This window comes from Juglans regia, chromosome 3 (genome assembly GCF_001411555.2).
Source record: "Juglans regia cultivar Chandler chromosome 3, Walnut 2.0, whole genome shotgun sequence".
In the NCBI taxonomy this organism is placed as follows: Eukaryota; Viridiplantae; Streptophyta; class Magnoliopsida; order Fagales; family Juglandaceae; genus Juglans; species Juglans regia.
In genome coordinates, this window is record NC_049903.1 from 6,677,835 (window position 1) to 6,704,943 (window position 27,109).

The 27,109-nt window shown below is 35.4% G+C and overlaps 4 protein-coding genes across 8 annotated transcripts; 3 read left to right on the forward strand and 1 right to left on the reverse strand.

The window, feature by feature from the left end:
• The first annotated feature begins 1,536 nt into the window (after positions 1 to 1,536).
• Positions 1,537 to 2,400, forward strand: LOC109010044. Its single transcript, XM_018990750.2, has 3 exons — positions 1,537 to 1,696; positions 1,817 to 1,909; positions 2,047 to 2,400. The coding sequence occupies exons 1-3, from the start codon at positions 1,619 to 1,621 to the stop codon at positions 2,299 to 2,301; spliced, it is 426 nt and encodes a 141-aa protein (XP_018846295.1). The 5' UTR covers positions 1,537 to 1,618; the 3' UTR covers positions 2,302 to 2,400.
• A 6,438-nt stretch (positions 2,401 to 8,838) lies between these two features.
• LOC109010041 (probable WRKY transcription factor 65) lies at positions 8,839 to 10,349 on the forward strand. Its single transcript, XM_018990748.2, has 3 exons — positions 8,839 to 9,202; positions 9,423 to 9,572; positions 9,669 to 10,349. Exons 1-3 carry the CDS (start codon positions 9,051 to 9,053, stop codon positions 10,117 to 10,119), a joined length of 753 nt encoding a protein of 250 aa, XP_018846293.1. The 5' UTR covers positions 8,839 to 9,050; the 3' UTR covers positions 10,120 to 10,349.
• A 1,600-nt stretch (positions 10,350 to 11,949) lies between these two features.
• On the reverse strand, positions 11,950 to 18,022 carry LOC109010042 (ras-related protein RABA1c). Its single transcript, XM_018990749.2, has 2 exons — positions 17,547 to 18,022; positions 11,950 to 12,719 (listed from the first exon to the last, which is right to left on the reverse strand). The coding sequence occupies exons 1-2, from the start codon at positions 17,765 to 17,767 to the stop codon at positions 12,284 to 12,286; spliced, it is 657 nt and encodes a 218-aa protein (XP_018846294.1). The 5' UTR covers positions 17,768 to 18,022; the 3' UTR covers positions 11,950 to 12,283.
• A 2,006-nt stretch (positions 18,023 to 20,028) lies between these two features.
• On the forward strand, positions 20,029 to 25,701 carry LOC109010040 (protein transport protein Sec61 subunit alpha-like). 5 transcript variants are annotated; one of them, XM_035688851.1, is made up of 8 exons: positions 20,034 to 20,191; positions 20,808 to 21,000; positions 22,599 to 22,970; positions 23,417 to 23,644; positions 23,732 to 24,086; positions 24,165 to 24,292; positions 24,516 to 24,651; positions 25,083 to 25,701. In XM_035688851.1, the coding sequence occupies exons 3-8, from the start codon at positions 22,627 to 22,629 to the stop codon at positions 25,320 to 25,322; spliced, it is 1,431 nt and encodes a 476-aa protein (XP_035544744.1). In that variant the 5' UTR covers positions 20,034 to 20,191; positions 20,808 to 21,000; positions 22,599 to 22,626; the 3' UTR covers positions 25,323 to 25,701. The 5 variants fall into 5 exon arrangements, with proteins under 5 accessions (XP_018846289.1, XP_035544744.1, XP_018846291.1 ...); XM_018990746.2 differs by having other exon boundaries at positions 20,840 to 21,000; XM_035688852.1 differs by lacking the exon at positions 20,034 to 20,191 and adding an exon at positions 20,226 to 20,240 and having other exon boundaries at positions 20,840 to 21,000.
• The last annotated feature ends 1,408 nt before the right edge of the window (positions 25,702 to 27,109 follow it).

Sequence of the window (27,109 nt, forward strand, 5' to 3'; positions counted from 1 at the left end):
TTTAAAAAGAAGCGCAAATTGGAGTAGAGTCCCGAAATCCCAGTAGTACTGTTCAAAATGATAAGTTTCAATACGGAAGTAAATCATGGTTAATTAGGGTAGAAGAAGCCATGGGCCGTAGGTCCAATAATCTTGAAAATTAAGTTTTATGATATCTGCATATGTCCGAATCTAAACAGATATATTAAGAAGCATGGGAACAACGAAAAGGTGACAAAGCAGCTCAGAAAATGAAAATAACAAAACAAAACCGATCGAGCCTTTTTTTTGGGTGCAAAAAGCGATACTTATCTTAGATTCATTGATGCATGTGGAGCACTTTTCTATCTGGACGTGGAACTTACTCAATAATACTGTCAGTACGTTCCTAATCAAAAAGTTAAAAGTTCAACCGTACCTTACGTTGTGTGGAAAAAGGAACAGAGATCGATCGTATCAATGAAAGAAGCAAATTAAGGAATTATAAAGCACTAAAATAATATAGATGCATGTAAACTTGCCTCAGAACTGTGATGAAGAGATCAGGCAGAGGCCGTGAAAGACTAACGTGGAAACTGCAATAATTAAACAGCTAGCCTTTATGGTTGTGATCATAACAGTACTATAGAACCGTGAGCTAGCATGCATACATATGGAAGCGTACGAAATCAAGGGCATTCTGAACGGATTTTTTTGCTGAATCTAGAAGTAGAAAAGAACGATAAAGAATAAAACAGAATTTGCAGCAATGTCGGAGCATGTGACCTGCGGGCCACAAGCAAGCAGCAGCAGCAGCAGCCAGCAGAGGGTGACATGCATGCATGGGAGACAAAGCGAAACCAATCGAGAGGCCCGTGAACGGTGAAAGAGTACAGGTAATTAATGCCTTAATTCACTGCCTCACTCGCTGTTGTCTAACTCACTATCTCCCACAACCCTTCCCATGCATTTTTTAACAGACTTGTGAATATGACAACTATATCATCCTCTTTCCATTTCAACTGATCATGAGCTAGCCCTTCGTCTTTTGGCATTTCTTGTCTAGCTGTCTCGAATTAATCCCCATCGGTTCATGTTGTAATTTTCTTTTCATTAAAACTAGCCACGCGCAGTTCGGTAAATCAGGATCTACTTTACGTTGCATATTCAAGCTCTTCAGGGAAGCTAGATGAAATATTCGTTTTCGAGCAGCAAAAAATCGTTACCAAGGGTCATGGAATTGCAATTTGGAATTGAAGTCCTAATTTCCTCCACCTTTTTGTTATTATATATTATTATTATGACCACGTTAAGTTTCCTGATATATATGATCAGCACCATTAATGCCGCTCTCAGTTAATAGATAGACCATGTTAACGTCTTAGAAAATACTTTGATGTTATCATTTTACAAAGGGCAACGGCCTTCTCTTACCAATTATAATATGTTTTGCACTTTCCAATTTCATACAAGACAAACGGGTAGTAGCTTGGCAATCGGAGATCCCATGCAGGATAAAATCAGCCAAATACTCATCCTTCCTTTCCCATTCTATAAAAGCCAGGCCAAATGATCTAACTTTGCTCAAAACATTTAAAACACACACACACCCACACACAAAGAGGGAGAGCGAGAGAGAGGGAAAGAGATAGAGAGAGAGATGGCTTCCATGCTGCAAAAGAGGATGACATTGCGAAGAAAGATTCACATCCTGCGAGCCCATAGCAGCTCCAAATCTGTAATGCCCAATCAGAGACTACGTTCTTTCCTTTGCCTTACCTATAAGCAAATTTCTTTTAAAGTTGTTCATTTCTCACAAACTTTTCGAGCTCATACTGACTTTCTATTACCACTGAAGCTAAAACTCAAATTGGAGGCAATCAAAAGAGAGTACTCGGCTATGATAAGACAATATCTAAAGCTGATGAAGCGTATGCAAGTGCCCAATAAGGTCTGCCCCCCCCTCTCTCTCTCTCTCTCTCTCTCTCTCTCTCTGTGTGTGTGACACGCGTGCCCGCGCGCGCACAGACGTATTCTTGCATAATATGACTATTGTATCTTACCAACGTGCATGCATGAAATTAACAGGACGTGGAAGTGCACAAGGTGGGGCAGGGATTTCTAGTAAGGGTAAACTGTGAGAAAGGAACAGATAGACTGGTTACAATCCTAGAGGCGTTTGATGAGATGGGTCTTAATGTTCAGCAAGCTAAAGTTTCGTGCAGCAACTGTTTTGCATTGGAAGCCATTGCTGTAGCAGAAGACCAAGCTCTGGATGTAAAGGAAGTAATCAAAGCTCTTCTTAGGACAACTGAAAAGAAAGGAGGAGGGCCAACACATTAATGAATAAGCTTGGGAAATATTTGTAGCTACTATTTACTCGAAGTGATGCGTTTGTTCGAGTTACTATCTATATCAAATGAAGGGGAAACCTTTTCTCTCTTCAGATATTTTCCTATAATTTTGTAATATAGACCACAAAAATTTCAAATTTGACTGTCGAAATTGGGTCACATGGTCAATTTTTCATTCATCTTAATTAATAATTAGATTTAATTGATGGTGCAACTTAAAAAAATATAGATGGTAAAGAGTGAAAATTAAAAGTTTTTTAATTTAGACCCATAAAGTAAAAAATAATGATAATTTATGGGCGAAATTCTTTATTACTCCAAAAATAGAATTACAATTTTATTTGTGCACATGACGCCATAGATTAAGAGATCAGATGATAGAATAAACAGAAAACTGAAAAAAATAAATAAATGAAAGAAAAGGAACTTGTACGTACACGGTGTATATATTAATTAAAGTACTTAGCAAAACCAATAAATCACCTAAAGCAAGAAAAAATTTCGCAACTTCGATCTCCTTATAATTATCATAGATAAAAGTCATGAGGTGTTAAATAATATATAACATGATCGTCCACTTTAATGCTCTAAAAATTCCAAACTATAGACGTTGTTGTGGACCATGAAAAAGCTGGGGAGATGAGAATTAAAAAAGGGTACGTAACTTCTGATAAACATAACGTACGACACATTCTCGTTATTTCTGACCTTGCTCGATCGTTAAAATTAATAGCATACTGCAAATTTGAATCTGTTGATGAGATTTGTATAGATTATATCAACTAGCTACAAGAAAAATGTTTATATGTGATCATTTATTTACGATGAAAATAACCATTTTCTACTAACATAGAGAATTAATCACATGGTTGATCAGCTCCATGCAGTACGCCTAGCTAGCCTACATCTACATCATGTGCGAGCGTCAAACATTTCACAAAGTCAAGCAAAAATAGATATTATTTTTATTTGTAACTGTATATATATATAGTTTATATATTTTAAGATAATTATATATATATATATTGTAAATCTTCAATGTAATTATTAGAGAGAAAAGGTAAAGTTGCAACCTATATATCTTTTTATATTACTGCAGCTGTACAAAAATTAAGCTATATATTAGGAACATTCGTATTAGAGAAATGCTTAATTAGTTATTGAAGAAAATGTACAAAATTTGTATTCGGTAGAAATATTGCCAAATGACCATCTCAATTATTCTCAGACGACAAGTGTACTGCAAGATCTTCTAGTGGGTACACTACGTACCTAATCAATTTCCTGGCTGGCCAGTCCATTTTTGTGGAATTGGGCTGACCTTTGGAATGAGAGCTGTCTCCCATACAGCAAGCACATCAGATTCACATTGGCCCAACAACTACGTACACAATGAGCCGAACTTTTAATTTGGGCAGTAAAGTCTCTGTCATGCCCACTTCCTCGATCAATATTACGTGGGATATATATATATATATATATATATTATATATTATATACATTCAGTGCTAGCTGAGTGGTGCCATTGCTCAGTTTATTGCTTTGCTGAATTTTTCTGCTTTGCTGAATTTGCATGCCATTTGATTGGTGAGAAAAAGATTTATCGAAATCTCAAAATCAAAGCCTCGAAACAGTTATGGTGGGATCTCCCTCTCCTTCACTTTGGCCACTTAACTTTCACGTTTTGGCCACTCTACATTGTTCTATAAAATATAAATTTCACTACACTTTTCCCCTCCTTTTGTCACAGTTTAAGAGGAAATTTTTTTCTCCTTTTTCCTATGTTATGATAAGAAAAAAATCTTATTTATTATTTCGAGATTGTCTAATAATTATTTTATTTTAATTTCCTCATTTTGTTTTTAATTTTCTGTAGCAACTTTCACATTTGGAATCCCGAAGATTGGATAAGTTTTCCAACGGTCCCCACTTCTACTTGTACTTCCTCTCTACAGTAGCCTCTCCTAAGGCTGAATCCCTTCTCTGTGTCCCGTTGATTATAAAATAAGTTGGAATCCTATCCTCAGTTATTATTTATTTATATATCTCATATTTATAATTTTTTTATAATATGAAAATATTTTTTTTATAAGATGTGAAGATATTTTTTATAAAATGTGGAGTGTGATCACTATTTATTTCATAAAATGATGAATAATAACTGATGAGAATATTTTTTTAAAAATAATAATAACAATAATAATAATAAATAATATTTTCAAATCTGAAGAAATATATAACAATATCAATATAGCTATAAACCAATTAACCGGCATAAAAAATAAATTCCAAAATTTTGGGCCAGAGGTTCAGTTATTATTAAAAAAAAAAATAGGAATAATGATAGATAATGTTTTAGGGTGGGTAAGTTGTGTGTACTATGATCTTCAAAAAAAAAAATTAATCTATCATTAAAAAAATAATCTTTTTATGTAAATCTCAAATTTATTTAATTTTTAAAATAAATACAGAAGTAAAGATTTACATATTTTAAAATTATAAATATAATTTTTCAAATAATAAAAGGTAGGACTGATAATTAAGAGGGAGCTAGGTAGCTAGCTCGGTTAGGACCCTAAGAAAGCAGTGACCACATGATAATCATACAAATAATTAGTTGTTAATCCAACTCTAAACCCAATATATATATATATATATATATATATATCCATTGATTAATGCACACAGGCTAGGAACTAATTCCCACGCAATAATGCAAAGGTACAAGCTAAGGGCATTGAAAACATCGAAGCAGCAATATTATAAATATGTACATTGTGAACATAGGCAGGCACTAAGAACAAAACAAAATTAGTTACAAGTTAAACAAAAGGAAAGGATAATGAAGAAGTGGCCCTACTAATTAATTAAATATATATATATATAATTAATCTTATAACAAGACAAAGAAAAGTCTGCATAAGACATGATCGTTATCATCTGACCCTTTATTAATATTAGTTTATTCCAGGCCGGGGATCATGTCAAACTTTTCATATGCATCGATCGATCATGTGTTGTCTTCATCCATCGTAAATCATTTAATAAATTCTGGTTTTGCGAACAATTCATTCTCTCTTCAAGAAGTGAATTTAGAGATTTGTCCCTTTTGAAGGCAGTACTTATAATATCACTCCCAACAACCGGCCGGGTGGATCAAATGAAGGACATGATTAGAATATTATAGCAGCATATATATATTTCATCTCCGTTGTCTTTGAAACTTAGTCTAAAGTAGTGAGAGTTAAATAAATAATACATGATAAGATAAATACTATAATCGCTACAACATATATAAATACTATTTTTAGATTAAGATTTCGTCAAAAGAAATAATTAATTTGATCTCTTGCAGTTAATTATATTTATCGAGGATTAATTAGTTTTAGTACTTCATGATAGACTTACGTTCAGGAGAGGAACAATATTAATGAATATTACAATTAAGATTCTTGTATTTATCTTTTTTCCCGTTCTAGGTCTTAATTAGAATTTGAAAGTAACTCTAATTAACATATCTTAATCGTATAAGTCATTAACTACTCAATCTATCTAAATTCTAGAACATTGGGTTAGCTAGGCCAAGTTATACATTAAAATCAAACACACAAATAGTTCCGGGGAGGAAGAATTGTCCAGCGGTTTAATGCACGATATTCATGCATTTTGATCCTTCATCCTTCTCAAATGATGGGATCTCCGATAAAAGAAATATTTTAATCACAAAAAAATTTTATAAAAATAAATTTACGAATTGACGTGCAAGATTTGATATCGTATGTTATAAGATTGTAAAAAATTATTTTTATTATAAAGTAAATCTAATATATTATATAAAATTATATATATCAATTTATACATTAATTTATTTTTATAAATTCTCTTTATAGCTGTATCATTTCTCCTCTGACGATAGGGACTTGTGTCGAAAGATTACTGTTCAACTTCTGACCCCTATATAACAAGGGCCGGCTTGCCGGAGGACGTGCGAATTACACTTCATTGGTTACCAGTGATTGGAATCAGAAATAATGGTACATACGTAATATATTAATTTGCGAAAGAAAAATGAGAAAGAGAATAAAAGTGAGAAAGATAATGTTGTGCAGGCCTGCGTAGAGAAAAAAAAAGGGAATATGTTGGAATTCAGGAGAGAGTCTCAAGAGATAAATATGAATGTGAAATTAGAGGAAGGCATGAGGAAGTTTCTGTTCCTTGGAAATGTAGTCGTTGAGACTTTTATGAGATAGATTTGACCAAGAGTAAACCAATTTAACCAAACACAATATATATATATATATATATAGAGAGAGAGAGAGAGAGAGAGAGAGAGAGAGAGAGAGAGAGAGAGAGAGAACAGAGCTAGCAGTGCCAGTAGTGTATATGTAATCGGGGCATTAAAGATGCCGTGGGTTGAGGAAGTCACAGATGGAGAACATGATTAATTAATCTAGCTAACAGAGAGGATATATAGAATAGATTCAAATTAGAAAAGAAAAAACAAAATAGAAAAAATAATGCCTAGTCGTGAACAGAAAATTATTATATATATAGTCACATTGCTTCACGCATTCATCAACTCCACATATATTAACATTTTATTTATTATATGTTTCATGATTTAGGTAGCAAATTGTCCGGCCAATTGGTCATTTCCATCCCTTTACGAGTTGAGAGGGACAGACACAGCAATAACACATGACCTAGTCAAGACTCCCACGTATTTCAACATCGTGGTCGTGGGCGTGGGCGTGGGCTAGCTATCTATATATCTTCCTTCCAACTTATATAAATATTATATATGCAATATTGTCAAATGCCTGCAATATTTCTCAAGAATTAATTTCAATGTTCGACCGTGTGAATTGATCTATATATATACTTTGATTAATTAGTGCTAACCCTCTAGATCATGATAGAAGCTGTTTGTTTCCTTTAATTAGTGATATATAATCCTAATTAAAGGTATATATAAATATGGGATCGATTCAAGGAAAAGGTATATACCTACTGAAAACTTTGTCTGAATTAATGTGAACACAAATTTGATGTGTTAGATTCATCATGCATGCATATATATATATATATATATATATATCTATATATGTTGTTGGAAAAAGTAATTAGATTAAAAGATGATGATGATGTAGAGATTTCAAATTATAAAAATTACTACACCCAATGATTTTCATCTATTATATTAAAAAAATAAACGGATGAGATCAGCTTTTTATTCACCACAATCAATTATCTCAACCGTTTATTTACTTATATAACAAGACATATTCAATGAAATTTTTTTTTATTAAATATTGACCCGTTCAAAAAAATATATATGAAAATTTAATGATTAATATGTGTGCATGATATTGCTCAATATGGGGGAATTAACGTAGATGATAACTAAGAGAAAGAAAAAAAAAACAAAAAAACTAAGAGAAGATTCATTTGACTTTTCTAAATAATAAAGAAATGCAAATTTAAATGTAAGGGTAAGTTGCATGGAAGGATCGGTGCCATTGGATGAAGGAAACGATAAAGACGAAGTTGATGACATCATCAGCTACAAATAATTAAGTAGCTAGGTTGATTACATTGCACTATACCTTAATCGAAAAGGCCACGTGAACCCGATCAAAGTGTCTCACCCTTTTATTGAAGTGAGAGATTTTTTTTTTATTATATATTAGTATTTATTTATTAAATTTATTTTTGTAAGCCAGAGAGTTTAGTTAATTAGTTTGGATTAATCTGCGATCAGATTATTTGGACGCTTCCGATTATGCCTTTAAACTTGAATGGGAGAGGAAGCGCCATTTTGACATTATAGTGCTTAAGGTTATTCGCAGTTTAGATAAGATGAGATTAGGTATTTTGTTAAAAATTAAATAAAATATTATTATAATATTATTTTTTAATATTATTTTATTTAAAAATTAAAAAAAAATAAATTATTTATTATATTTTATGTAGTAATTTATAATGATTATATAAGATGAGATTATATAGTTTGATTTTATATAACCAAACTAGCCTAATTTATGTAATAATCTGGATATAGTTGAATGGGTTAATTGGTTCTCACCAATGAATCGTCCTCAACCTCGATCCATTGATCATTCGATGGTATAATTAAGAACTAAAAAGAAAAAAAAGGCCTACAAAATATCTAAGAAGTTCAAATTAATTAAACCAAACCTATATGATTGGAATTCAACTAAAATCGAAGCTAATTCAGGTTTCATCAAACTGAAAATGAAATTAAGCATCACCAAATTTGTGTCATATTAATAGCTCTGTTAATCCTTATTTTCATAAATATTTTTTTTTATGCAGATTTAATTTGTTGTAATATTATAGGCTTGATAGAATGAATCAAAACTTCATGTAATTTGATTTCCTAAAGACTAATAAAACTTGAGGTTTATCCAAAAAAATCATTAAAGTTGCTTTCAAATCGCGATGCGAATATGTATAGTTTAATTAGAAGATTATTTATCCAACACATTCGTTTGCACGTCCTGAAATAAACTAATACCCAGCCAACATGCCGGCCCATTTTTAAAGGACCCATTTTGTTCGTAACCTTCTCCAATTTCTTCCTCTTCCCCCATCTCTATCTCTCTCTCTCTCCGTCAGCCACTTTGTATATTTCCTAAAACTATCATCAGCAGTACTAGTACCGAACGGTAAAATACAGAGAGTTCTATATCCAGCATATATCGTGAATACTTAGGCATGGACGGCAGGTTCATCACCAGCTCTTTTATCAGTAGTTCTGGGCAAGAAGAGAACATTGACAGCACCCCAGAAAATGGGGCCGAATCCCCTCCTTCCACCATATTTGACGACATGAAGATCACCTCCTCCGTTTCGTCCCCGAGAAAAAGGTCAGTGTTGTTCTACTATCTCTACATCAATCCCTATATATGCCCTATCATCCTCGTGATTCACGCCTCACCCTTCACATGCATAAGATGAAACGTAGACACTTTCACTAGTTCTCACTCTGCGTAATTCGCAAACATACTCCTAAAGTTTCTTATTTCTTGGAGGAAAAGTTGGTATCTTTGAGCCTAACAGCTGAAAACGTGATGGTATTTGTTGCAGTCGGCGTGCCATACAGAAAAGAGTGGTGTCAGTACCGATCAAGGACGTAGAAGGGTCCCGGCTCAAGGGAGAGAGCAATACTCCACCGTCTGATTCTTGGGCTTGGAGGAAGTATGGTCAGAAACCCATCAAAGGATCTCCCTATCCCAGGTAACTGAACTATATCTATCGAACTTCCTTCTGCGTAGATACGTATTGCTGTAGAACTAGAGATTGATCGAAGGTTGTATGTTCGATTTATCGCAGGGGTTACTATAGGTGCAGCAGCTCGAAGGGATGTCCGGCGAGAAAACAGGTAGAGAGGAGCCGTGTGGACCCCACGATGCTAGTGGTCACCTACTCCTGCGAGCACAACCATCCATGGCCGGCTTCTAGAAACCACCACTCGACGAACAAACCCATAAAGCCCGAAACCGTCGCAAGCGCCAAGCCCGAGCCGGAGGAGAAGTTCGCGGATCTAGGGGACGAGTCGTCGTTGATGGCGAGCGACGAGTTTAGTTGGTTCGGCGACATGGAGACGACGTCGTCGACAGTGCTCGAGAGCCCCATTTTTGCGGAGAGGATTTCAGGCGACGCCGACGTGGCGATGTTTTTCCCGATGAGGGAGGAGGACGAGTCGCTCTACGCCGATCTGGGGGAGCTGCCGGAGTGCTCCGTCGTCTTCCGCGGCGTGGGACCACGACTCGAGATCTGCTGACACGCGTGTATCTGGACCCACCCTAACACGTCCCCTTCCCCCCCCTCCGCCCAGTTTGTCAAATTGTGCGCGTTTCGTGCGCCATAAGACACCAATTCTTTTCTCTATGTTTACATTGTTTTTCTTTTTTTTTGTAATTTTTTTCATTAGAAAAAGAATTTGTCTTTGTTTTCAGCTCCGTAAATGAATGAATGATAATAATAATAATAATAATAATGTCTTTATTTTTTTTTCTCCCCTTTATCTGAACATGGTTTGTATAGTCTCGGATATATTTGATCGGGACCCACTAATCATGATCAGCTAAGTCTAAAAGTATCGGGATATTTGGAGCATTCACAATTGGTTTGCTAAAATAGTTTCCAATCGAAAATTTTAGGGAAATTTCTTTTGGGCTAATCAAAACTCTTTTTAACTTTCTTCGATTTTTCATGTAATTTTCTGATTGCTGGGGGGGATTGTTCAAAGTACACAAAAACAAAAGCAAAAAACACAAAAGGAATTTCCCAAAATCATGCCCCTTTTGTTAATCTGTTGAATCAAAGATAATGATGCAAGTGATTCTTAAATGCCCACTTTGGTTGGCTGAAAGAAGAGAAGAAGCTTAGCTTTCAAATAGTTGTAATTGAATTCTCTGGCCGCCCTAACCTTAAAGTCAAACTTGAACCAACAAATTTCTTGACTTTTAGGTGCTATATATAGCTGGCAAATTTTTTGCCTTGAGTTGCACCACCCATATATTCAAAACAATTTAAATAAAAATTCATAGCCGCCCATGGTTTAGATAGCTTATTTTGAAGCAGCCAAGACAGAGACATAGATCTAAATTATACAAGGGGAGTGGTTGAAGAGGATAAGGGCTCAATCACCTCTGTGGTGGACTTGTATTATAGTATCATAATGACAAAAGGTAAGACAAATCTGGATTTAGATTAATTCATTAACCCCCTCATTAATCTTATATGTTTTGCTTTGAATTTACCAGTATATATAATAAATGGCTTTTATTTGACTGGCATGCTCATATTTTAAGCAAAGTGTCACATGGTGATTCAAGGTAATGCCACCCTATATTTGCTTGCTCTTATTGTGATATTCTTCCTAATTTAATTTGGCAATGGACTGCATAAACTACGACAAATGCCAGCTTAACCACGAGGGGTTGCCCTCAATCCAAGTAATCTGCAAAGAGACATAGGAGTTTGCTGCAGATTACACGGTTAAGAGATTGACAAAATTCTTGGATGTTGAATTCATAACTTAATCGAACAGTAAGATCCCGTTTGAATGTTGACTTGAGTTAAAATGAGTTAAGTTCTTTATGAATAGTAATGAGTTGAAATAATTGAGTGAATTTTGTAAAGTCTACCTGAGATGAGTTTAGATGTTTTTGAATGTTAAGATGAGTTTATATGTATTTATGGAAAATTAGAAAAGGTTGTGACTTCCACAGGTAAAGAGGTATTGAGTTGAAAAAAGTTGTATATCTCACGTATAAAGAGGTTTTAAATTTATATGAATTTAGTGATTTGAAAGTTAATGTTTAGATATCCAAACTCAACTTAAAATTAATTTTTTTTTTTTTTATAAGTACTCAACTTAAAATTAAATAGTTCGATCTACGTTCCAAACGGGCCTAAGAGCAACAGCCTAAATATCTGCTAAGAGATTTTAATTTTACATTTTGCCTTGCATCTTCCGAGTTTGATTATTCGAATGACTGCAGGAAAAACAAAGCTCAAGGCACATAATGGGTCTACAAAATTTAATTTTAGCTCGACTCTCACTCGGGCGAGACCACAGAGAGAGAGAGAGAGAGAGAGAGAGAGATGAAAATACAGAAACTTTGATTATGGGTCTGAATTCTGAGCAATAATCTCAACAAACAAATATTTGGTGCGAATTTGAGCCCATCCGGTACAGCACCTAATTGAAAGCAATAGGTATAAATACCCAGATCCTGCACAAGTTCTTACCTAAAAATTTCAGTCCACACCAAAAAATTTTAAGTAAAGTGGAAACATATATAGCCTATCTCCTACAGTAGGCGTCTCTGAAAAACAATCTAATTGTACATTGAAAAACAATCTCCACATATGCTGCACAACAATGATAGAAACAGATGCTGCACAACAAACAATCCACATCAGCCTAAACCAAAACTCTAGGTGGAACAGCATCCACCTTTCTTCACAGCAGAAACATCTTTATTGACATCAATTTTCTCTCCTTTGGAGGGAACAGCTGAATTTGCAGCATCATCTCTGGCCTCCATGGCCTTCTTGCTTACGATATGGTAGATCTGAGTAAGAACTTCAGCAAATGCATTGTCCACATTAGTCGCTTCCAGAGCAGAAGTTTCCATGAAGAAGAGGGACTCCCTCTCGGCAAAAGATTTCCCATCCTCAGTTGAGACCGCCACAAGGTGACGAAGATCTGATTTGTTACCAATGAGCATGACCACAATGTTTGGATCCGTGTGATCTCTCAACTCCCTTAACCACCTCTCAACATTTTCAAATGTGGAATGCCTAGTGACATCATACACGAGCAGCGCACCAACTGCCCCTCTATAGTAAGCACTAGTTATGGCTCGGTACCTAAAACTCCATAAACACAAGTTCAGACAATTGAAAGGATTTGGATAGACAAAAGGTATAGGCATAAAAAACTAAAACTGAAAAATAAACTTGATCACAATATAAAGTTTTAAAGAGAAAAAAAGAACTATTCAAAGAACAATGTGTAGACTCCAATAGATACAGCCTACAGGCATACAAAAGGTATAGGCATAGACTGCAATTGAAAGGATTTGGGTAGACAAAAAGAATAGGCATAAAAAACTCCAAAACTGAAAAATAAACTTGATCACGACAAAATTTTAAAAAGAAAAGAAAACTATTCAAAGAACAACGTGTAGATTCCAATAGAATAGTACTACATCTAATTAAATGGTAAACTAGCTTATCATCCAACATTTCATCATCTCATCAATTAAAGCTTCCACAATTCCTGATACTTCAAGGATTTTTTTTTAGCAAGATTTGCATTAAATTAAAAGGAAAGATCCAAAAGAGTGAGAAGCATCAACCATACTCTATTAAAGCAATTTTTTTTTTATTGGCACCGGGGGACCGTGAACAGCATCCTGACTAATCCCAAGAGTGCATAAGCCCTCTATAAGGAGTTTCCCGCAAGTGCACCTCGGGTAATTCAAGAGGAAAATCCCTCAATCCGATCGTCCCTAGAGATTGTTTGCACCCAAGAGGATTTGAACCTTAGACCAGGGGTGAGCATACCCCTGAGCCCAAGGTCTTGACCACCTAAGCCAACCCCCAGGAGTTCTCTATTAAAGCAAATTCTTTTTTCTGATCAGTAATGGTCCTCTATTACAGCAAATTCAATGCATAAAGATTAAAAAAGGCAATTGAGCCAATAAATTGGTACTAGCCCGCATTCCGTGGCCTAGACAAGGAGAAAGCCACCATAAAAGGCAGTTTGTGATACATCCCAACTACTTAGGGATTGTGATACTGTGACTTCGGAAAATGGTGCACTAAAGTCGACTACTTTAGGGAGTCCAGTAGAGCTTTCCACACCTTCATCCCTCAAATCCTCATATTAGAAAGCAAGAAAGGGAACGTGCTTCTAGATAAAGGAACGACTAGTAAACATGCCGTGGAATGGCCAAAAGTCTGGTTCTCCAAAAGCTGGTTAATAATGGAATTGATTTCACGACAAGGGAGCAGTGTGTGATGGTTATGTGCCAGTGGAAAAGGGTTGGCATCGCTAGTTGTGGTGGATCTATGGGCTGAGAAGCCATTAAAGAGGAGCATGTGTGGTGTGGATGAAAAAAAAAACCCATAGATCTAGGCTTCAACAACAAGAGCAATGCATTTGGAGGAGAGGGGGACAAGTAAAATGGTAGAGGAAAAAAAATAGCAAAGAGGAAGAGGGAAGAGAGGAGAAGGGACAAGGGAAACCAAGGTGAGGAAGAGGAAGAGAGACGCCAGAGCTTCCTTCCAGAAAGCACTTTGTGGGAGGGACTTTTTCAGGAGGAAGAGCTTCGGTTTCAAGAAGGACCCAATAACAATAACTAGAGCTGCAAGGATTTAAACTCTCTTGACACATTACCTAGAGTTGCATCTTGAAATTAGATACAACAATCCATACAGAAATTGATTAGATTTACTTCAGCATGCTTCAATCCCCATCAGTTTGTTTGATAATTAAGATAAGCTCCCTTCAACATCTCTCTGTCGCTTTTCAAATGCATCAATATGCTGGCGGAAAAATAAATGTATCCCAGCCAGCAATATGTCACAAACAACTTCTTCAAAGATTATATTCCAAGTTTTACAATGTGATTTTTTTACCCACCTTTCAACCAGATGTGCATCATCTTTAGTAGACCACAATATCTCTTCATATAATTTATTTTGGAATATAATGAAGTGGACCAGGCAGGGTCCAAAACACATCATGTTGCCAAGTTCAAACACCAACTAGACACGGTCTTAAAAGCACCACCTTAAGCCTGATTATAAAAAATCGAAGAACTGACCATTCATAGAAGAACTACACATAATAGTATCATATAACCACATATTAATATTAGATTAAACAAATCAAGATCCCAATTAAAACAATCTTCAGTGGCTGGGTTTCAGAACAGCCCCTTTCAGTACATAAATTGGCAATGCTCCAAGAACACACATGACTTAAACAAAAACTTCTTTTGGACAAGTATGACTACACAAAAAATACATCCGTAGTATGTAAAGTGATTTTCCTACTGATATTCTTAGTGAAAAGTACATGTAGTGAACTTGCAATGAAAGACCAGCAGTCACGATGGAGAAGTTAAAGATGGCTGTAGCAGTAGTGGTGGTGTTGATTGTGGTTGCAGTAATTTCAATCAGTGTTTGCTTACTTAAAATCAATATCATGCTCCTAAAAGATTTCCTTTCAAATCAAGGATGCCATTGAAGAGAAAATGTGAGCCTGATCCAACAGTGGTATTTCTCAACAAACGATAAAAATACCACTTTAACCAGTGACACTGCAGTGTCCTGTTGAAACACATAAGAACACCCCATATTCCATGGTCTTGAACAACTGTAGTTGATGTAACTTTTCAAGATTGCGAAACAAACATATTTAGAAAATGATATGCATTTGCACGAATAAGTAATGTCTAAGGGGGAGCATTGAATTTAGCTCAAACTGTTTTTTTTCCCGTCTGGGACATAATAACGATTTAGAATAATTTAACAGCATCTGGACTTTTGCTAGAGAATTTAACAAAACCTTGCAGACATTACAATCAGGATCCACCACCACTCCATAAATGTCCTGTGAAGCGACTGTTACCATTACCTTCACTTTGTAAACAAAAACAAATGCGTATTACAAGAACGGTGGCACCACCTTTATCCTCCTACAATCCCACTATTTGATGTTCTTACCACTAAGAAACAGGCACAAAAATGCTATCAATATGTTGCACTCTCATTGCATGGGCACTTCCCACTGGTCATTTATTGAAGAAGATACATCACACATAACAGAGAAGTTGCATTGCAGTGCAATACACATCGCACAACATGCAAGATGTTAACAATTACACACGAGAGCAACGTAACAATGAAATAACACCAAGTACACAAACAGAGGAAAGAGAAGGGGGTGGGGGGCTAAACTAAGAAGCTACTTTCAAAAGTCCAGGTTCGTAAAAGGTAAAACTTAAACTGCAATTCCACACATAATATTTTATGGAAAGGACGGGGGAAAAGCATAACTTCAAAAGGATATTATTAACCTGATCATGTACATTTCTTATACTTGGAGAGGGTATATAGTGGAAACATCAACTTTCCAACAACTGGAGAGGAAAAAGGTATGCATTTATTCCCACACCCCAAATAAAATTCAAGGACCACAAAGCAGGGATGCATGCAAAGGTGATAAAAGATAATATAAGGAGTTGGTCCAAACCAGTGGACGTGTGGAAACTGAACTATTGATATCATCAACTACAAAAATCTGGGACACACATCTGCCTAGGCGTGTGTACCTCTAGAGAGATAGAGAGGAGCAAGCAGACAAAAACCAGGACAAACTGATCATGAGCAGTGCTTCAAGTGTACAATGGCATTGATATATGTTGATAAAAAAAAAAATACACGAAGATTTTCAAGATAACATAAGCCTAGCCATAGTTTCTTATTTTAAAAGATAGCAAATTAGGACGACTTCCACAAAACAAGCATTCATAGGGTGAGCATCTTTATGATAAACAACTACCAACCACCAAACCCGTCAATATAGGAGTAGAAGAAATTGGAGGTAACTTCAGTATAGAAAACTAAAACAGAAAAGATTGTGAATCGAGAGAGAAAATATTATAAACATTTAAAAACATTTCTAGACGAATACCTAAATAAATTATAACAGCACCCACAATATTTTTTTTATAAGTATAACAGCCCCCACAATGAAGAGTACAACACTTTCAAATAGTGACTTATTCCAAAAAGTGTTGACTTAGGTGGTAAGAAACTTATTGCCATGTGGTTTGGTGGATGGGTCATGAGCTTGAATCACCATAGAGATAACGTTAAGCAGATTTGCCCCATGCTTATTATCCCTGTCTACCAGGTTCTTACTACTTTTCTTTGGTGGAGTCAGGGTCAGGCTGTTACTCAAATCTGTTTAAGGGAGCTTATGTGGCTCCCCACCATTTTGGACTTGCTGAGAAGCTCCTAAAAAGTACAAGATGTTACTATGGTTACGGCCAGATAAAGATGGCAACATCTTCACCTCCTTGAGGGAAAGAAGAGTATTGCCTCTTTGCATAAAGTAATCCGCGTCTAATAGGAAGCAAATAAGCACCAGCCCAAATCACAAGTTCGAACATGTCATTTCATTTGTGACTCATTGTCAGATTTTGTATACAAATTGCAGAAGTTACACACAACTTTATATAACAACGCGCATGATACGAGGATCTCTTATTGCACACGAGTAATCTAAGCTTCATTTATCATGCTGCGCGATTATTTTGCAAGCAAAGTGAATCTCTTCGACTAATCTCCATCATTAAATACCAATGAAAGAACAAGTTGGGTATAAGTTACTCAATTCAAACCCTTTGAGATCTTCTAAAAGCAAACCCGTCTCTGTATCCCAATAGAATCACAATATCTCAGCTAGAATCCAATGAAACTAAACCCATTACTCCACAACCCCCACAGAATTATTTTCTGCTTGGCATGAGATTTTTATTTAGAACAACAAGAGCCAAAAGATATCAAGCTAGTTTTTTTTTTTTTCTTCGTTTTTCCTCCAGAAACCCAGAAAAACTCCAAAAGGAAAAAATAACGCCAGATCGTAAAAACCCGAATCAAAGAAAAAGAGACCCACACCTTTCTTGGCCAGCGGTATCCCAAATTTGGGCCTTGATAACCTTGCCATCCACGTTCAAGCTCCGAGTGGCGAACTCGACGCCGATGGTGGACTTGGACTCGAGGCTGAACTCGTTGCGAGTGAACCTGGAGAGCAAGTTGGACTTGCCCACACCCGAGTCCCCGATCAGCACCACCTTGAAGAGGTAGTCGTAGTCATCTTCAGCTCTGTACCCGGCCATCCCTCCAATCCGACCAACGCTAATTTCACTTGGGAAAAAGCGGAAAAAGATGTGTGTTTTAGAGATCCCTCTCTCTCTCTAAAAAAATTGTTCAGTTGCTTTCTGACGTCATCTTTGTTATGTCTTTGTGGGTTGGAAATGCGAGAGACCCGACCGACCGGTGTCCGTCTGTTGGGCTGCGTCTTTGTTTTGAAAGTTGAGCTCCTTCTCTTTCTACGTTTTACATTCTGCTTCGGTTCAAGCAATAAAATGGATGTAATGCCCGTAATGGCATTCATCTGCTTAAGTGCATAACTTTCTACGTGAATCTTAAGTATTAAGTGAATGTTTGGGAATCCGGGATGGTGGTGGCAAATATAGTTTATAATTTTAGAATTTATAATTTAGAATTTAAATAATAAGTTTAATAGTTTAAAAATTATTTATTATTTGATAAACATGTATCTAAAATATTTTTATAATTAGTTATGTTAATTTTTTAAAAATTTACAGTTGAGGAACTTTTCTATAAAAGCTTCGATCTCAAACAGGCTCTAAGATATCCATCAGAAATATAGATGTAACAATTTCAACGACTTTATGCTTTTTGAAAAAAAAAAAAAAAAAAAACAATTTGAAAAAGAAAATAAACAGTTTATTGACATTTAATATAATGTCAATATATTATATCTATAGACTATATCTCCTCAAATTCTAAAAAATCTTGAAAATCTTGATTCATAAATCAGACTTTTATTATTTTTTATTTCAAAGATTTTACTGTTTTAATAATATAATAATATTAGTGGCAACTATATCAATTTTTTTTTTTAAATAAGTGTTATAATTATAAATAAATCTTACAAAAATAGATTAATAAACTGACATAATTTCATAAGATATATTAGATTTATTTTACAATAAAAATAATTTTACATTCTAATCACTAATGTTAAGTTCAAATGAACAGCCTAACTCTAAGCATATTATTTTTGTTTAATACACTTTGTATGGTTTTTTTTTTTTTAGTTGATTCATCTGAATAAGGGAAAGCTCATGCCAACGACGGGATAGGACAAAAAATTATAATTTTAATATAACTAAAATCAAAATTAAGTTTTTCTTTTAAATTTTTAGCCCATAATCAAAACTAATAATTTATTTTGATTACGAGGAATTTCAATCAATTTTTTTTTTTAAATGATGGACTTATAACTAGTTTACAACTTAACATAAAATGAATGGTAGTTTATAATATAAGATTTATTTTCATTAGAGTCACATGATTATACTAATTGACTGAAAATAAACTAGAAAATAGTTACGGATGTATTTCTAAAATTTTATTTGTGTTTAATATGTTTTACCTAAGCGACAGGTGTGATGCTTTGGTTTGGATAGATAGTACAGATGAAATGAAATGAGATATTTTATTGAAAGTTAAATAAAATATTGTTATGATATAATTTTTTAGTATTATTTTTATTTTAAATTTTGAAAAAGTTGAATTGTTTATTATATTTTTATATAAAAATTTTAAAAAATTATAATGATGAAATAAGATGATATGAGATAAGATAAGATATTTTACGTATCCAAATCTACTTACTTCCCCTAAAACGACAGCCCAAACACAACATTTTTATTAGAAAAATACTATTTTACCCACTCAACTTATCCACTCGTTTTGCACCTCATGTATTTTAATTTTTAAGAAATTGACTATTAATATATTGATATTTTTTTTATATTTTTTAAAAATATTTTTAAATGATAAAAAAATATAAATAAAAAAAGTGAAAGAAAATAAAAAAAATTAAAATGTCCTAGCGGTCAAAATGAGCGGGTTTTTTTTATTATGAATAATGATAGGATTATTACTCTATTATTACTCATTTACTACTCTTTTTGTATTTAATTTTTTTTAATTTTTAATTTTATTTAATGATTAAGAAAGTGAGTAGTAGTAAAGTTATATATTTTTTTAATTTTTTTATTAGTGATTAAGAATGTTAAAAAAAATATTTTAAAAAAATAAATAAAAAATAAAAAAAATTTGAAATGTACTTGATAGTAAATAGGGAGTAGATGATTAGTAACCATTCACTACCCTTTTATTATTGGGCCTGCTTTAGGAAGTTGTTAAAACAACCCTGCAACGGCCACGGCCACGGCCTAACCCAATCCAAAGTCACCAAAGTCCAACTCAACCACACGCTTCACTAACCATTGGCTACACGTAGTAGAAAGTGGAATCCTAACCGTGCGCCACGATGCATCAGAAAGCAGCCAAGTGAGGTAACTTTTTCTTTTTCCTTTCTCCTCCCTGCGGTGGGTTTCGTAAGCTCCGTTTCGCACGCCAGATTTAAATCGGACATTGCGAGTGGGTGTTTGATTCGGCTTCTGTCTCCCTCTCTCTTTATCTGATCTGATTATCTATCTCAGGTCTGTACGTAAAAACTCTCTCATAGCTTTCAATCTTTGATTTCTCAGTGTAAGTCTCTCTCTTTTTTTCTTTCAGCATTTTGATGGTTCTCCTCGTTGTCTTCTTTTATACATTGCACGATCCACATTATTGATCTGAGAAAGTTCTCACGGTTTTCTGTGCTCTATTGATTTCAATTCATATTTCTTCCTCGGAAAATATCAAGGTGTCCAGATTATTTATCCGTTGAAAATTCCTGATATTTTAAATCAAATAACGTTTTCTGATCCAATTCCTTAGCTTTATGCATGTTTGGATTTTGATTCCGTATTTGGGTTGTAGATCTCGTAGCATTATGTTCTTCTGTTAATTTGTTTCTTTTATAGATATTCTAACGCTGCGTTTTACGTGCTTTCTCTATTTCATCGTCCCTACGTTTGCGACTAGTAAAATTAATTTACATTTTCTTTGTTCTTTGGAGCATGAAATTTCAAAACAGTATGTTGTGGTCTAATTTTTCGCTAACGTGGGATTAGCTAACGAACTTTTTTTCCCATTTTTAAAATGTTAGCATATTCCTTGGTTTCAATGGTTTCAGCTCTCTCTCTCTCTCTCTCTCTCTCTCGTGTTGCATAGTTCATGCTTTGTGAGTGTAATAATGCATTCAGTCAAATGGGGCGACGAATTCCTCCCTGTTAAAATATGAGACCAACTATTTGGCGAATGGCGATGGACTGGTTCGTGACTATTAGGAGGTATTCTGAAACTACTTATGTCAGTGCCATTGTACACAGGCACGGTGATATCCAAGTCCGCATTGTAAAATGAGGTATGCCTCACATTGGATAGATAAATTGTTAAGGTGTTTCATGAGTGCCGAGTCTCCCATCGACTGTCTACTGGGTGAAACTGGGTTATATAATTGATTATTTGATTATAGGAGCTTCAGTTGTAGCTTTGATAAGTGCAGTACAAGTGAACCTAGCCCTTCTTCAGGTTATAACTAGTGTATTATTAATAAATCTGAAAGAATGATAGGTTCTGATGAATGTGAACTAGATGGCAACTAAGTGTAGTATGTATGTATGTGAGAATAAATGTATGTATGAAACACTTCAAGGGAGGCCCAAGCCACATCTGGCTGGGCTTATACTCCAAAAAGACTAACCAATGGTACAATTAGAGCCCTATTGAAACCAATAGAAAGAGTAAGAACTTTTCCTTATCAAGCAATGTGGGATCTCATATACCACTTACTATTATCTTCAGTATGAGGTATCACAATCTCGCCCACTTAAATTCTCAACATCCTCATTGGGCTAGTCTGTTGTAGGAGGCACGGCTCAAGTCCCATATTTTTTATTGGGATAGGCTCTAATACCATTTATAACCCCCAAGGGCCCAAGCCACATCTAAGTTTATACTTTATTGGAACCATTATAAAAAAGGGGCCCAAGCCACATCTAAGTTTATACATTATTGGAACCATTATAAAAAACAAGAATTTCTCCTTCCCCAACAATGTTGGATCCCAAACACCACCTACCGTTCTCATTCTCATTAGTATGTGTATCACAATGTATCTCTTTAAGCATTGGAATAAATTTTTTCCGGTTTTAGTTTCTGGAGCAGCTATAGTATCAAGAAAGAAAATAGTACAAGAACAACGAGGCTTGAAGACTACAAAAATTTATGCTAGTTGCTCCCTCTTGGTCGAATTGCTGGTGGCATGGGTGATAGTGATACTTTGGTTTGTTATCTAGGTCTTCTATTCTGCTTAATCAGCAGCCCCTTTTATATCCCATCGGATGTATTGTCAAATATTAAATATTTCTGGGAATGTGTTAAAGTCTTTCTGGTACTGAGGATTATCTGCAAACTGTCTGAGGTTGTGAGTTCCAATTGTTATGCCCATACTCCTATTGTGGTAGCCTATATGACATCATAGTGGCTGACTATGTTTCCTCTTTTGGGTGTGCCAGAGGCTTGTATTTCATTTATGTAATTGTTGCCACACGTATTGTTGTGGAAGCAGATACAGCATGCCTCATTGCAGTCTGAATCATTATTTATTTGTCATGGTTCTAATCTCCTCGTTTTGATGCATGTGTGATAATTTGGTTTGTATGATGATGAAAACAATTATACCGCAGGGTGGATTATGTTATATTGAACTGAATAGGCTGACATCCAATAAAGATGCTTGTGATCAATAAGCGTTTTGATTAGATGTGCTTGCTTTAGTAAGATTTATGGTTCTTCACCATGTTTAATTTATAACCTTTGCCCTTCAACGATTTCATCTCCTCATATGCTGAAAATTCAACTAAAGATTCTGATGAACTAGAATCTTATCTTTGAATAAGTAAATTTCCTGGTACATATTTGAATATCTATTGATGGTAAAATGTGTAACTTTGGAAGCAGGTCCTTGGTTTAGTTCTCACTGTTCAAGATGGGAGGAGGATTTAGAGTGCTGCACCTGGTCAGGCCATTTCTCTCATTTCTGCCAGAGGTTCAGAGTGCTGACAGGAAGATTCCCTTCAGAGAGAAAGTCATATACACAGTCATTTCTCTTTTCATCTTTCTAGTTTGCAGTCAGCTTCCTCTGTATGGAATACACTCAACAACGGGTGCCGATCCATTTTATTGGATGCGTGTTATTCTTGCATCAAACCGTGGGACTGTGATGGAGCTTGGAATCACCCCTATTGTGACATCTGGGCTAGTCATTCAACTCTTGGCTGGTTCAAAAATCATTGAAGTGGACAACAGTGTCCGTGAGGATCGTGCCCTCTTGTAAGTATTGAGACAACTACAAGCAGTTGTCAGCATTTAGTTAGAGTTCAGTGCAAAAATTACATGTAAAAGCTTTAAGTTTATATACTTGTCTAAATATTTTATGGGTTTAATTTTGGACCTAAGTTTTCTTGTTTTAGAAAAGCATGAATTTTTGCTGTCCTAGAGGATAGTGGAATTTGCTTTTGAATTAAGATGCTGTCTCTGTGAAGAAATTCACATTGTAAATTTTAAAACTAGGTAATTAATTATATACATTTTCAATGTGCATGCATGTACATGCAATTAAAAGTTGCACAGCCTTGCCGTGTTAGCCTCTAAAAATTATCTTTCACTTGTACTTTGGTCTCTAGCTTCTTACTGATCAACAAAAAAAAAAAAAAAAGGTTTGGCTCTGTAGCTTCTATTTTCTTACACCTTGCTCTGTTGGGCATTTATTCTTGCAGAAATGGGGCACAAAAGTTGTTAGGAATCCTGATTGCGGTTGGTGAAGCCGTTGCGTATGTCCTATCTGGGATGTATGGTAGTGTTGGTCAACTCGGTGTTGGGAATGCCATTCTTATCATTATTCAGCTTTGTTTTGCTGGAATTATTGTTATCTGCCTAGATGAACTTCTCCAGAAGGGATATGGTTTGGGCTCTGGGATCTCCCTTTTCATAGCTACCAACATCTGGTAGGCTTCAAATTTGTTTTCCATCATAAGCTTTTAGTGTGGTAAGATCTATGGTTCTTTAATCATTGATTTTTGGTTACTATGCAGTGAAAACATTATTTGGAAAGCTTTTAGCCCCACAACTATCAATAGTGGCCGGGGAGCTGAATTTGAAGGTGCTGTTATTGCTTTGTTTCATCTACTGATAACTAGGAGCGACAAAGTTCGTGCTCTTCGAGAGGCTTTTTATCGGCAGAACCTCCCCAACGTTACTAATTTGCTTGCTACGGTTTTGATCTTCCTAATTGTCATCTACTTCCAAGGTTTCCGAGTAGTTCTGCCTGTTAGATCAAAGAATGCTCGAGGGCAACAGGGATCATATCCGATTAAACTTTTCTACACCTCCAACATGCCTATAATTCTCCAATCAGCCCTTGTTTCCAATCTTTATTTCATCTCCCAGGTGCTGAAGTTAGCTATGCATTGGTGAATACTATCCATTACGATGTGATTAACACAATAGCATTTCTCTTTTTTACAGCTGCTATACAGGAGGTACAGTGGAAATTTCTTTGTAAATCTGTTGGGTAAGTGGAAGGAATCTGAATATTCAGGTGGCCAGTTTATTCCAGTCGGCGGTCTTGCTTACTTTGTCACTCCACCAGCAAGGTGATGCAGTATTTTCCTGTGTTATATAATTATTTTATTCTAGTGCAGAATACTGAGAGTAGCTGGTCCTCAAGCCTTTTCTCTACTAGTTTGGGTATTGAGAGTACCTCACTACTATTCATTATTTTGTTATTACTTTTCACTACTATTCAATATTCTGTCATTACTTTTTCACGCTCTGCCCGCTCTCATACTTTTTTTTTTCATCGGTATCATTGTACAGCTTGGCAGATATGGCAGCCCATCCATTCCATGCTCTATTCTATCTGGTGTTTATGCTTTCAGCTTGTGCCCTCTTCTCTAAAACTTGGATTGAAGTGTCTGGGTCTTCGGCCCGAGATGTTGCTAAGCAGCTTAAGGTATTTCGAGATGAGACTTCACATAAACTAGACACCCACAGACATATTTATGAGTAATGTTTTTCAAGTTGAAGAGCTATCTCCCTTTGTCAATGATGTTTAAATTGTTGTTGCTGTTTTCGATCAGCAATGACACTTGATTGCAATATTAATTAACTATGTCACTTGCTTCACTAGTTCTATGGTCGTATGAAGAACCCCATGCTCTAATCTATGCAGCAACTTGATACAAATTTTTTGTTAGATTTACAAGTGCATGGTTAAAATTCTCATGCTGCTTAATGATGTGTATTTAGGTGCTATTGCAGATTTATTATCATGAACATTAAATTGTAGATGAGAGACCTGTAGAAATACGTTTTGGTGTTCCAAGAATGTAATTACCCATATACTTCTTGATGATATTGAATGCTCGGATGCTGATTCTGCAGGAACAACAAATGGTGATGCCAGGACATCGTGATTCAAACTTACAGAAGGAATTGAATCGCTACATACCTACCGCAGCCGCATTTGGTGGGATGTGCATTGGTGCACTCACGGTGCTGGCGGATTTCATGGGAGCAATTGGCTCAGGAACTGGGATATTGCTTGCTGTTACAATAATCTATCAGTACTTCGAGACATTTGAGAAGGAAAGAGCGAGTGAGCTGGGGTTCTTTGGCTTTTAAACCGTAGTTGTCTGTTTTAGGGAATGCTAGCTCTTTTAGGTGGTGCTGATGAACTTCCCGTCAGTTTTGATGAAGTGAAAGGTGAGTAGGCCCTTCCTCGACAAACCGTGGATGGAGGTCAATATGTAGTTTGGTTATATGGTTATTGACTTGCTACGTCTCTTTTCATGGAGTTACGTAGCAGATCGAGGAAGTTAAGCATAACTGTCTGCAAAAGAGAACTTTTTTTGTTTTTTAGTTATCTCGTAGCATAATCGATGTTGTTTAGTTGCATGCTGCCAGAGAAACTCTGAATCCGGAGGTTCCCCATAATTTGGGTGTTATAAATTAAGACACAGGAGATACCCATTGAAATAAAGTTTCCTTCAATCATTTAATATAGTGCTATCTTACAATGTGCTCTTCTGTCTTTGGTGTTTCTGTTTTTCTTGTTTCTTGATCAGTTTCGCATGTTTCCGACTCCACTGAAAAGTTGAAAGCTCGAGTATGCAGCTGCTCCACACACTGGGCTGAATGAGAAGCAAGAGGTTAGCTCTGATTGATGATGTTTATGTGAACTAGATAGCTTTCTCGTAAATTTAAAATAGAAACTCCTTCGTTTCTTTTCTTTTCTCTCTCTCTTCCCCATTTATTTAATATTTTTTTTAAGAGAAAGGGGATCCTTAAATTTAAGAAGTTACAGGTTTGCTAATGACATGGACTTCGATTTGTTTTGTGCATAGAATCATACATAGCAATGATGGTGCAAACGTCCATTATTTGAAACTATAGCGACTTTTAGCTTTATTTTGGTGTCCATTAGCTTAAAAGAATGAACTCGTGAGTGTTTTTAAGAATGAGACAGGATATGATTGACTCAGCTGGAGTTACTTGTAAGTTAATATGGAAACTACAACCTGATCATCTCACTGGCAAGATTTGATTTGTACGATAAATTATCTTACAACGTAAATTAGGTCATTAGAGCATGAAAAGAAATCCATATATTATATGCATGCATTCTTCCAGCAAAGACAACATGATACGATCAAAAGTCTTGTTTTTGTTTTTTCTTTCCCTTCACATTTTCTTCGCTCACTGATGAAGAAATCCTTCCCCCCCAACAAGTAGGGTGACTTTATTCTCTTTTAAAAAGCCAGAAAAGAAGGACGATAATTTGTGGAAAAACAGCTTTGAAAAACCAAAAAACATGCCCGTGTCTCCATTATTAAACTTTCAAAAACTATATAGACAAGTAATTTATAACTTATATGCTTTGAAAAAAGAATTACTTTTACATAATTTTTCAATAATATATTTGACTTTGATGATTTGAATTCAAAAAATAACAATATTTTATTAAAAAATTTATTAAATTTACTAAAATATTTTGCAAAAATAAATTTCACAAAATTGAGATAACTATACATGCATCAAACATAATTTCCTCGAGACTTTTGAGTATACCCCAATTTTTTTGTCTTGGAGTGATAAAAATCCAGGGCAAGAGAACAGAGGAAGTCTGGTTGGAGTCGCAGGTGGGCTGAGTTGAGTGACTGGTTGGCAGGAGCATGTAGTTTAGAGTGAAGCACAGTAGAAGTAGTACGTAAATTTCAGAGCATTTCGGCCACTAAAGAGACACCACAGCCGCCCACCGGGTCCTACACTCAGGCAGATAGCAGACCCACCTCCCTCTCCTCTCCACAACTCCATCAGTACCCTTTGGAATCCATTTTCCATCTTTGGAGTTTGGACTACACCTCTCTGCTTTGCCAAACCAAACCAACCAATAAAAAAAGCTGTTTACA

What these genes read in the sequence shown, in the direction of transcription:
- LOC109010044 (XM_018990750.2), top strand. Translation starts at nt 1,619, where the DNA reads ATGGCTTCCATGCTGCAAAAGAGGATGACATTGCGAAGAAAGATTCAC. An exon ending in CCCATAGCAGCTCCAAATCT is followed by an intron (nt 1,697 to 1,816) that starts GTAATGCCCAAT and finishes TTACCACTGAAG; the next exon opens with CTAAAACTCAAATTGGAGGC. An exon ending in GTATGCAAGTGCCCAATAAG is followed by an intron (nt 1,910 to 2,046) that starts GTCTGCCCCCCC and finishes TGAAATTAACAG; the next exon opens with GACGTGGAAGTGCACAAGGT.
- LOC109010042 (XM_018990749.2), bottom strand. Translation starts at nt 17,767, where the DNA reads ATGGCCGGGTACAGAGCTGAAGATGACTACGACTACCTCTTCAAGGTG. An exon ending in GATACCGCTGGCCAAGAAAG is followed by an intron (nt 12,720 to 17,546) that starts GTGTGGGTCTCT and finishes ATGGAGTTTTAG; the next exon opens with GTACCGAGCCATAACTAGTG.
- LOC109010041 (XM_018990748.2), top strand. Translation starts at nt 9,051, where the DNA reads ATGGACGGCAGGTTCATCACCAGCTCTTTTATCAGTAGTTCTGGGCAA. An exon ending in GTTTCGTCCCCGAGAAAAAG is followed by an intron (nt 9,203 to 9,422) that starts GTCAGTGTTGTT and finishes TATTTGTTGCAG; the next exon opens with TCGGCGTGCCATACAGAAAA. An exon ending in AAAGGATCTCCCTATCCCAG is followed by an intron (nt 9,573 to 9,668) that starts GTAACTGAACTA and finishes GATTTATCGCAG; the next exon opens with GGGTTACTATAGGTGCAGCA.
- LOC109010040 (XM_018990744.2), top strand. Translation starts at nt 22,627, where the DNA reads ATGGGAGGAGGATTTAGAGTGCTGCACCTGGTCAGGCCATTTCTCTCA. An exon ending in TTCATAGCTACCAACATCTG is followed by an intron (nt 23,645 to 23,731) that starts GTAGGCTTCAAA and finishes GTTACTATGCAG; the next exon opens with TGAAAACATTATTTGGAAAG. An exon ending in TTTGTCACTCCACCAGCAAG is followed by an intron (nt 24,293 to 24,515) that starts GTGATGCAGTAT and finishes ATCATTGTACAG; the next exon opens with CTTGGCAGATATGGCAGCCC.